Source organism: Peromyscus maniculatus, chromosome 18 (genome assembly GCF_049852395.1).
Source record: "Peromyscus maniculatus bairdii isolate BWxNUB_F1_BW_parent chromosome 18, HU_Pman_BW_mat_3.1, whole genome shotgun sequence".
Lineage (NCBI taxonomy): Eukaryota > Metazoa > Chordata > Mammalia > Rodentia > Cricetidae > Peromyscus > Peromyscus maniculatus.
In genome coordinates this window covers 31,415,227-31,427,285 of record NC_134869.1, presented here as the reverse complement: position 1 = coordinate 31,427,285, position 12,059 = coordinate 31,415,227, and the positions used below count along the sequence as shown (strand labels likewise).

The 12,059-nt window shown below is 36.2% G+C and overlaps 1 protein-coding gene across 1 annotated transcript in view; it reads left to right on the top strand.

The window, feature by feature from the left end:
* Positions 1-10,763, top strand: part of Acss3 (acyl-CoA synthetase short chain family member 3) — a 178,551-nt gene extending 167,788 nt beyond the window's left edge. Inside the window, exons 14-16 of the mRNA XM_006983348.4 lie at positions 6,837-6,936; positions 7,021-7,196; positions 8,136-10,763. Of these exons, the coding sequence (XP_006983410.2) occupies positions 6,837-6,936; positions 7,021-7,196; positions 8,136-8,204 (345 nt within the window). The 3' untranslated portion in view covers positions 8,205-10,763. The remainder of the gene's footprint in view (positions 1-6,836; positions 6,937-7,020; positions 7,197-8,135) is intronic.
* Positions 10,764-12,059: the final 1,296 nt, after the last annotated feature.

Below are 12,059 nucleotides of genomic sequence, written 5' to 3'. Positions count from 1 at the left end.
ATATATACATATATATATATATATATGTATACATATATATGTATGTATATATATGTGTGTGTTCATAAATATATTCATATTCATATATATTTCAGAAACTGTTTAGTGTTGCTTATGTCTATATGAATTCAGGGCTTACCATTTGGTATTAGTTAACCAATTATAGGGCTAAATAAAAGTTTTAAAAGCTATTAAATTAGTGAACATAAAAGCAGCAGACAGTTTATGAAAATTACTGTCAGAAATATTTTAGAATAGTCTGTTCTTTCCATTCTTTGTACAAGAAAATGGAGCTGTCAAGTCATTTTTATAAATTTAAAAGGACATTATTTTTGCAGATCCCAGTACATGAAATAGCCTTCTGTGCCTACTTAGTAATAAGATCTATTTTAAACATGGATTAATCTTTGAAAGCCTAGCAAGGAGCTGGAGAACTGAGAAGCTTGGTGGAAGTTCAAAGTGTTCTCATGAAAATTGTGACTGAAAAGTTCTAGTTCAGGGTTAGTGAGACAATGTGAACAGGAGCCAGCATGGTCTCTCTCCCTTACTGCTGGGGACAGTGTCTGTGGAAAAGACATTGGACTCTCAGACTTCATTCTTTCACTTGTAGCAAACATTTAAGTTTGTTAATTAATCTAAGAGCACCCCTGGGAGTATGAGAATCTGTTCTCAAAACACTGCCTGGAAAGCCTGGGGCAGAGGCTTTGTATGTTTCTCCCAGGGAAGGATATTCTGATCAAGTACAACATTTTCCAAGTTAGCTATTTTGTTTGTGATTTTAAGGATGACTCCAAGATAATCAAATATATTTCCATGTAGTGCTATGTCCTCTCTAAAGACCCCTGGAGATTTCAGTTTTACCCAATATTAAATAAGTTTTATGGTTAAGTAGTTACAATATCTCTTGGGTATATCCTAGGAATACTGATGAAGACACTGAACCTCTGTAACCGTGTATGAGAGCACTCCTTGTCAGAGGAACTGAAAAAGCATCCTCTCTTTCCAACCGTGGAGAGCAACAGTTCCCACAGAAACACATGGAAGATGATTGATTTGAAATACTTTTTTCTAGCATTAAAATAATTTTTAAAGCATTTTGTTCAAAATTTTATCCTTTTCCCCCTTTCCTTTAGTCCCTCCAACTTTTCTTATGTACACACCTTCTAATTTCTCTCATGTTCCTCCCTTGAAATCTCAAATTCATGGCATCTTTCTCTATGATTATTATTGTTATACACACACACACACACACACACACACACACATATACTTAAATATATAAATACAACTTATTGAGTCTGTTTAATTTTGCTTGTCTATAGAATTCTTAAAAACATAACTTTAAAACTTGAGTATGCTACCTTAGGGACTTAATATGATCTTATAAATTTATTTACACATATAGAAAAATTGCCATATTTGGAACAACAATAATAGACATGTATCAAGATAGTCATGTTTCAAGTTGTACTCCTGTCTTATGTCCTTAAGGCAAGTTTATTATGAATGGCTTATTGGTTTCATGTGGAGACAACACACAGATAGGGCTTTCATTGTCCTCAACATAAGATTTTGATCGACTTCTTTTTCTCAGAAATTGTCAAACTGTATTTTGATGCTTTTCTTTTAAATTGTCCATCTAAAACAATTATTTACCATGCAAATATTACTAGTAGAGCAACCAACAAATCCTCCTCTCTTCCTTTATAATGCATGGTTGAAATGTATATTTCATGTATATTAAATGGTTGAAAAGTATAAATTCAATGTTATAATGAGCTTTATTTAGAGTTGACATGTCTCTGGAAAATGACTTTGTATCTTACAAACTAAAAATTTATCTGAGTAGATAGAATGAAATACTTTGATAATATATCCCAGGGAATTATGTGATTTATTCATAAATTAACCTTGTAACTTAAAAAATAACAATCAATAATTTCCTAAGCATTTCAAATTGTTGCCCATTAAAAATAGAAAAGCGGGCTGGAGAGATGGCTCAGAGGTTAAGAGCACTGACTGCTTTTCCTAGAGGTCCTGAGTTCAATTCCCAGCAACCACATGGTGGCTCACAACCATCTGTAATGAGATCTGGTGCCCTGGTGCCCTCCTCTGGCCTGCAGTCACATATGCTGTATACATAATAAATAAATAAATAAATAAATAAATAAATAAATAAATAAATAAATAAATAAATAAATGTTAAAAAAAATAGAAAAGCGAAGCAATTAAATGTTAAATGGGAAAAACTATGATGTGGAAGTTTGATATTTATATTTAGCTAGTAGCATTGCCATACTGGGTAAGCAATAAAATATCTGAATAATATTTTAAATGAAAATCATTTGAATAGATTATATCATCATGTTACAAAACTAGGTTGCAGAGGCAATGAACACTTTATTGATGACAAATAATTCTAGTTTGCCAAGTAAAATAGCCATTCTTCATTCATCAAATCAAAATTACATTATCTAGCCTACTAAATCTACATGTCACTTACTAGGGGTATGTTATTTTTTCATGACTGGCAACAGACTATAGTAACTACCAAAAAAATCAGGCAGTGAGTTATCTTTGTATTTTCAACATATGAACTATAAAAGTAAAAAAAGATTATAAAAAAACGTGAAGCTATTTGGAACATTTGAGACTAGAAACTGAAATCGTGGCAGAATATGCTGGCTTACAGACTACACAGCATGTCTGTAACAGAACTCTTTGGATAGTGTAGACAGATAAGGAATGCCTTTCTTAAGCACTTATTTACAATGTGTCCTTCTCAGCATTTGAATAAGTTAACAGCTGTGTGCATGGAAACACAATCCCGGAGTTCAGAGAAGGGATGCAGCAATGATTTGTGTATCCAATCAGGACTTTGTGAGGTCACACATTTGTTGCTAGAGTTTTCCGCCTTGCCCACAGTCAGGACAAATCTTTGTCACCCGCAGTCCCACAATCCACTTATAAAATAATCACTCAGACGCTTATATCACTTATAAACTGTATGGCCGTGGCAGGCTTCTTGCTAACTGTGCTTATAGCTTAAATTAGTCCATTTCCATAAATCTATACCTTGCCTCGTGGCTGGTGGCCCACCGGCATCTTCACATGCTGCTGGTCATGGCGGCATCTGGCAGTCAGTCCTTCTGCCTTCCTGTCCTTTTATTTCTCCTCTCTGTTAGTCCCGCCTATCCTTCCTGCCTAGCCACAGCCGATCAGGTTTTATTTATTGATCAATCAGAACAACTTGACATACAGACCATCCCCCAGCACAGCCAAGTGCAGACCGTCTCAGACACCTGCACTCAGGCCCATGGTCCTAATCATCCTCTATGCGGACCTGCTGGGTAACGCCACAAAGAACCCAAGAAGGGCTCCCACAGGACATACAGAACATCCCACAGCACACACTGGATTTTTAACCAAAGGATCCTGTGTTTATAGAGTATCCTGAGAGTTTTGAAAAGAGAAAGCAGTTTCAATATGGCTTCATGAAGGAATATAATAAAATAACAAACAACAAACACTTGAATCCCTAATTCTGTTGTGTTTTATTTTAACCCCATCTTTCTGGCTATTATGACTTTACCAGTTGCTTCTTTTAAGTGTGTCCATTAGATGTTGGTGTTCCTTGTGCCCTTCAAACTTTCTTCTCGCTACTTTCTTCCTAAATAATATGATCTATGTCTACAGCTTCCATTGCCATCTTTGCATTAATGACATCTAAATGTGATATTCAGGTATGAGTCTTCTCAGATCCCTGGATACAACTCCTCTACTTAGGTGTCTTCAAAGTATCAGAAGGGAGTGTCTCCAAGGCAATATTTTCTGTTTTTTCTTAATCCTAACAATTTCTAGCCTTAAAAAAAAAAACAACCCTCCCCCCCCCAAAAAAAAAAACAAGCCTGAATTGCCATCTAACTCAAGTTCAAACCCCACAGGGTTTTTATTATCTCTAGATAATTCATGCCACGGATCCAAAATACTGTCATATGTTTTCTGCTTTGCTTCCTAATATAATATTTTTAATCTACTACCCCAGCGTTAGTATACTATAAGGCCCTTAGAGTGTTACCTTGTCTAAACTGACACCTCCCTACCTCAATAATTTGCTATTCTCCGTACTGAAATCAAAGTAAGTCTGTGTTTCTCAGAACCTATTCCTAAGTATAAAAATTAACAATCTGAAAATAGAGACAATATTGTCATAATTTTATGGGCCTGTGAAAGGAAATTTGGGTAGAGCAAAAGGATTAATGTTACTAAGGGTTCATGGAAATAGAGTATGGTTGATCAGCCAGGGCACTTTAAAATAAGCTTTTCTGTATATTGTACAGTGGTAGCACATGTCGTAAATTGTCAGAGCCTATCGATTATAACAAAGATGCACAAGTGTGTAGACTATGAAATCAAGTAGTGGTAATTTTCAATGTTAGTTTTTTATTTATAAGAAATATGCCACTTGGGTGCAGGTGAGTCAGGAAGGCTGTGTTTATATCAGAGCTTGATCTATGAGGGGATTTTCTACTTTCTGCTTAACTTACTGTAATTCTATGCCTACTCTAAATATATACCTTAAAATTGCACTCTGACTTTGCATTTCTTCTTTCTGAAATTGCTGCACTTTTTTTCAGTGCAGCTAAAATAAAAACTGAATTAAATCCCCCCAAGAGCTCTCATTCAGGAAGTAGCAGCTTCTCTGCCACCATCGTTATTTTCTGCTCTCTGATTTCGAGCTCCACTCACTTCTCTCTCATCTGAATTGATCTTGTGTAGTTTTAATGATATTTTCTGTCGCCCCCTCTTCCTTGCCTGATAAATGTCTATTCATATCTTCTTATCGTCTTATGCTAAGGGAAACTGTCTTTGAGGTCCATAACCTTGGGTGACATTAGCAGCCTTCAGTGTTACCTTGCATTTACATAATCCATTTCCTTGGATACCTTATCCCTTTTATAGATACATGGTAATAAAAATTAAACATTCATGATGACTTATTAATATCTTTCTTCTCTGGTAGACTAAGAGCCATGAAATACTTGTCTTAGGGTTTCTATTGCTGGCATGAAACACCATGACCAAAAGGCAAATTGGAGAGGAAAGGGTTTATTTGGCTTACACTTCAGCATTGCTGTTCATCACTGAAGGAAGTCAGAACAGGAACTCCAACATGGCAGAGCATCCCAGAGGCAGGAGCTGATGCAGCAAGCCGCTTCCTGGCTTGCTTCCCATGGTTTGCTCAGCCTGCTTTCTTGTAGAACCCAGGACCACCAGCCCAGGGAGGGATGGCGCCACCCACTATGGGTTGGGATCTACCCCACTGATCACTAAATGAGAAAATGCCTTATAGCTGGATTTCAAGGAGGCATTTCCTCAGCACAGGCTCCTTCTTCTGATGACTCTATGACTTATATGTCAAGTTGACACACAGAACCACCCAGTACAACTGACTCCTTGTTAACTTGACACTAAAATACATCACTATTGAGCCATAACCATTCCTTTCTTATTCATGCCCAAGATATTAAATAACTTTAAAGGTCCCATAGTCTTTACAAATTCAAACACATTAAAATTTCAGTTCCTTCAAAATAGCCAATCTGCTTTTTTATTTAAAAGCTTTTTTAAATTTTACATATCAAACACAGTTCTCTCTCCCTCCCCTCCTCTTGCTCCCCCCACTCAATTCCCCCCAACTCTAGCCCCCCATCCACTCCTCAGAAAAGGCAAGACCTCCCATGGGGACTCAACAAAGTCTAGCATATTAAGTTGAGGCAGAACTAAGCCCCCCCCCAACCCCCGCCCCATATCAAGGCTGAGCAAGGTATCCCTCCACAGGAAATGGGATCCAAAAAGGCAGATGCACCAGGCATAAATCCTGATCCCACTGCCAAGGGCCCCATAAACTGCCCAAGCTACACAACTTGCACCCACAGAAAATGACCCAGTACAATACTCTATGCATATTTGCTCTTCCCTAAGCCTGTTACAGTAGCCTGTAGTTTAGAAAGCATCTAGTATTTGTTAAATGAATGAACAGAAGGCAGAAAGCTCTGGAGAATGAGCTTTGTATCAAGATTATTGACTGTTCTCTCCTATACATTTGGAAATACTCAAATATACATCAGTCTCAGGAGGCCCTTTGCACAAACATTTTTGTAAGTCCCACCTAAGCAGATAATTTAACCATAGGTACCTATATTTCCTGTGGTAAATAAGACTGTGATCCTAGAGAGATATCTATATTGTTCTGTATGTCCTACAGAGCTTAGGGTGAGCACAGTAGAAATTATTCCCCACAGTGGTGATGGATACCAGGGATTCTGTTCATGGCAAATGTCCCCTAAATGCTGGAATAGCTGGAGGTGGAAAGATCCACTGACTAAATAGAATGTTCCATTATTCCTCAAAAACAAATTCACTTCTTCGTCTTGGGGCATCCTTGGATCCCCCTGAAAGGTACACTTATTAAGTAGACAGCTCTGATATCTAGTCAAATACCCCAAAGGCTTCCTGTTAGAGAAGGCCAATATGCTCTGTTTACATATGGTACCCACAACACATTTTCTTTGACTTCATTAATAAGCAATTAAGATGAAGAAACAATCCCTTTACTTTCCAGGTAAGCAAAGCAATTTATCTTTGTTACTGTCAGCCCTCAGTAAATACCATGTGGATCCTAACTGCTTGCCTCGGATGAAATGATGTGACCCTGCAGGAAATTCCAGGAAAGCAGCTGTGGATTTCATGATTCTCCTTTTTTATATATTAAGATTATATGCATCTACATTCTAATAATATATATTCTAAAGACATGGTTTTTCTTATTACAGTCGGTCCTGTCCCATGGCACTGTGGCTGACTGTGCTGTGGTTGGCAAGGAAGACCCTTTGAAAGGTCACGTTCCCTTAGCACTCTGTGTGTTGAAAAAAGGTGAGCCATCTTTTTCTTCCCTGACCATTTGGGTCAGAATGATTGGCATTAATTTGACACTTACCAGCTCATTTTCCCCCCTAGATATAACTGCAACAGAAGAACAAGTTTTGGAAGAAATTGTGAAACATGTTAGGCAGAGCATTGGCCCCGTGGCTGCTTTTCGAAATGCAGTTTTTGTCAAACAGTTACCCAAAACGAGGTCTGGCAAAATTCCACGTTCTACACTGTCTGCCTTGGTCAATGGCAAGCCGTATAAGGTAAGTAATTCAGAATCTATAATGCTGAATCCTGAAATGATTTTGACCATGTGTTTGGCATAAGCAAATTTCTATTAATTGAAGGTTTTCAATCATGAATTCTATCCCCATGAATTCTATCTTTATTCTCTGTAAGAATGAGAGTTTGAGAAAGAAATATTGATTGAAGTCATATGCTTTGCTTATAGGAATTGATGTGTGAACTTTGCTTTTGGTAATTTTGTGAATTTCACACAGACTTTCAGAAATTCAGTCCTTTGAACTAAATGCATATATTACTTCACTATAATCATTAATGACCATCCACAAGGAGAAATTGAAGTATTTGAGAAGTCTAAAATGCTCTAATACATCAGTGCTAATTATTTCTGCTATTAAGAGAGACAATTGTCTTAGGAAACTTTAGACTGATTCAAGTACATACATGTTTCAATGTCAATACATGTTATTATATTTCCTTATATATGCTTTATAATTCCATCAAAAAATTTAATACAATATTAAAAATCATTTGTCTGAGTCAATTTCAGAATAAACAAAACAAAAATTCCAGAGATTTTGTGGAAATACCAACAATTTGCTAAACATACCTTTACTATTACAAAAGATAAATTTTTAAGTATTGGGCCTGAAGATTCCTACTTTACATATTTTTGTCTGTGTTTTATGAAATAATGAGCATATGCATCGTGTGGACTGTAACCCTTGCATTTGGGAAGTAAAGTCAGGCAAATCAGGAACTCAAGACTGACCTCTGCTATGTAAGGTATTTGAAGCCAACCTATGTTACACAAGACCCCATCTCAAGAAAAAAAATCAAAACAAAACACAACACAAAAAGATGAGTGCTAAAAAAAAGGATGTCACTGTTTGTTGTACAAAAAGTCCTAGAGAAGTTCAAGGGAAGATGATCATTTGACATTGTCCATTTCTTTCCAGGTAACTCCTACTATCGAGGACCCCAGCATTTTTGGTCACATAGAAGAAGTGCTGAGACAGGCCTTGTGATTTTTATTTACTATCTCCAGTCAGTCTGTCTTAATTCTCTAGCTGGATTTAAGTTGTTTGTTTTCTATAAATAAGCAGCTGGAAAGAATTTCTTCTCAACTCAAATGTGAGCCTTAGGGTTAAATCAGTCTAGCAGCCCATGAAAGAGGCTATATTTTGTGTTACATTATGTGAGCCAGTTCGCATTGTTACCTCTTTCCTGTAACATGGATCATTTTCTTCTATCTTGCATAATAACAAACATGTCTTTGGCATATGATTTTATAAATTACTGTGCCTTACAAACACATTTTAATCGGAAGTATGTGTAATATAAACACACTTCCAGGAGATAAGAATCAGCCACAGTTTGATCAAAATCTAAACTCAAATCAAAGTCAGAATATCATTTAAAACATTATTATGGAAACTCAGATGTTGTTTAATGGTTTTTTTTTTTTTTTAAGATGACTACCTTGTTTTTAGGTAATCATTTAGACAGAACAGGTTGCTTAGCAACACAGGGCCCCTGGATGGAGTACCATTTCTATGTTGTCTGTTACTGGGTAAGGGGAGGCTTGTGTCTGGCAGAGAAACTAGAGAACTTACCAGCAAATCTTTTGTGGGGATGAAGGCTCCTCGAATCCCCTGCCACAATTGCATCTTGATGCCTTCATCCTCCAATGGCATTCAGGAAATGACACACGAATTGAATGGGGTAACACAAAGGGTGACATTGCAGAGAAATTTGAAAGTTTTCATCTTAATCTAAAAATCAAGAGACTTTCTGGGCAGTATCCACGAGTCCCCCATTCTCTTTTATTTATTCATTTTATTTTTTATTTTTATTCTTCTAATTTTTTTTTTGACCAGGTCACATGTTTCCTAGGTTGGCCTCACATTTGCCATGTAAGTGTGGCTGACTTTGAAATCCTGGTCTTCTTGCCTCCAACTCTTGGTTGCTGGGGTTAGCGGCACGTACTACCATACTTAGCTCCACATTAGCATTTTTTTTCTCTTATTGGATTGAACCCAGAGCCTTGTGCATGTTAGGCAAGCACTCTTCCACTGAGCTATACTCCAGGAGATCAATGAATTTGAGGTGGATCCTTGAGCCACGTGAACTAACAAGTGATTTTAAAAACAATAAAGAGCCTTAAGTACTGGCAATCATGTGTTCCATCAAGGAGACAGCCATATAAGGCCCCAGAGAAATATGGCTCAGGAGAGAGGCTGAACTACATTTCAAGAGCCTCTGGGTTTCAAGAGAACCCCAAATATCTACTTTTATTACAATTTTAACTTTAAATCATATTAATTCATTTAAATATTATACGCTAACATACATTTCCATCTGTGTTTCGATAAAATGATTGAGCCTTTTCAAAAAATTGAAAATAAGCCTTTAATAAGGTTATAGAAATATATCCATTAACTAGAGTAGAAAGACATAGTTAACTAGCTTAGAGCTCTACATGTATTATTCATCAGAGCATATAGTTAAATCCAAAAAGTATACCGTGTTCATTGAATCATTGAGAGTTCTCAGAATAATTTCTCAATTCTTCAGTTTTTGAGAAACACTATGAAGAGCACAATGTGCTATCAGAATCAAATTTCACAAAATGCAGGTGAAAAGTAACAAACAGATTAATTTACTTATCATAAAAATTATGTGTATCTTATATAAAAGCTATCTTTTTAGGCCTCTTTGGACTGCTGCTTAGATAATAAATGGCTTTTCAAATGAACCATTTATTGATTAAACTACCTTCTTCATTGATAAATCTGAAGACAATATCTTTATCATCTCTAATTATTTTGGTTGCCTGAATTAAACCAACTGGATAGATATTTTATAACTGGAAGCTGTTGAGTTTCTTGAACTTTCCATTGTCTGTGTAAATTGTATACATTATCAAAACTGTGGGGGTTACAAATCAACAGTTTTTAATATTTCAGCAATACAATACTGTTCATTATTTTTCCCCACGAGTCAGATATTTTAACTCAATTCAGCATTTTTTGTTTGCAAGTTATAAACTCAGGCAGATCTAAAGATTGAGTAAAGATTTCATTTTTGGACCATTTGTAGATGTTCCTCTTTATCAGATCTGAAGGGACACCTCAGCAAACAGGACTGGATAATTTTCCATTTGTGGGAATCTTGAAAAAACAAAACAAACAAACAAACAAAACCAAAACCAAGTGTATCACACTTCAGAAGGAGCTGTTTCTTATGTTTCAGTGAGGAAATTCATGTCTGCTATAGACCAGAGACAGGGATCACATTCATGTGGCTAAAATGGAGCAATGAAATATATAACTTAGTCATCATATTGCTTAAAATTTGGGGATAAAAATTAAATAACTTCCTATTTTAAATCTCACCATCTTTTTTTTTGCCAAATTGCATCCGAAGTATGTTGAATTGAATGTGTCATGAATAGCAATAATAAAATTTAAGAAATGTGACCTTAAATTTATGTAAATGGATTCTGTGTGATCTTGTATTTTATGAAATTTTTAAATTTGTAAGACATTTGAGAAATGAAAATAAAAGTGCTTTTAATACTTAAAGAGTGTGCCAATTTATTTTCCCCATAAAATACACTACATAGATATCAATGAAACTGTTCTACACATCAAAAGGTGGGTTTATTTATATAAAATTGTATTTGAAAGGGCTTGATCCTAATGTTGGTGGTCAAAAGGAAAACAAAAAACAAACAAAACAAAACAACAACAAAAAACCCACCCTGAAATACAAGCTCAATCCATGAAACTGACTTTCAAATCTGACTACAGTTTTCTTTTTTTTTGGGAGGGGGGGGGGAGCCGAGGATCAAACCCAGGGCCTTGTGCTTGCTAGGCAAATGCTCTACCACTGAGCTAAATCCCCAACCCTACAGTTTTCTTATACATTAAAGCGTATATTTTACATTTTCTTGAGGAGAGTAGTTGGATACTTTGTATCACCCTGTAGGACCCAGTACATATCACCAGTAATTTTTTTAAATGTAATTCCCAAAAAGAAGAAACTGACTTTGATGACTGAGTGGGTGGTTGTTAGAGTTGAATATGGAATGTCCCCCAACCCGTGTGTGCTGAGTGCCTGGTAAGGGTGATGATGATGGGGAATGCTTAGCTCACTGCTGTGTGTGCCCCCTCCCAAGGGGACTCTGTGTCCCCAGGCCCATCATCATTCTCTATTGTCTGTGGCCATGAGACAAGCGGGTTTCTCTAGTACATACTTCCCGCCATGCCATTCCACACCACTTGATTTCCCAAAGCATGCAGACTTGCTGGTTCTTGAGCTGAATCATCCAAAAATATCGGCCAAGATACCTTTTTCTTCTTTATAAATTAATTATCAGAAGTATTTCACTACAGCTCTGCAAACCCGATTGCCATACTGGTCTATAAATATAAATACAAATCTTTCTAGCCTATGAGTATCATGGTTTCTCTTGTATTTCATTTTGATGACTTTATTCTCATCATTAGCTGCTCTTAGCAAGTCCTTTCACATTGGTTTTACTCAAGCAACATTTTTTTTTCTTTAATTCAAAGCACTTCCATAAGCTAGTTTAGACCTCCCTCTAGTGGCAGCCTCGATTTTGAATAAAACAGCCTTGGAAATCACTGAATGATTTTCTTTGTAATTCGTGCAGGTCATTAAATATTACGCTACTAGAAAACGAAGCTTAAGCAGAAAATTGGAAGCATTTTTTTTTATTGACAATGGAAAGGTTTTTTTTTTTTACCATTACCTTTTGAATGAATCTGTTCAACAAAAACAGACATCAAAACAAAGGTACGTGCAAATATAACAAATTAAAGTACAAAAAAAAAAAAAGAATTTACTAATGACAG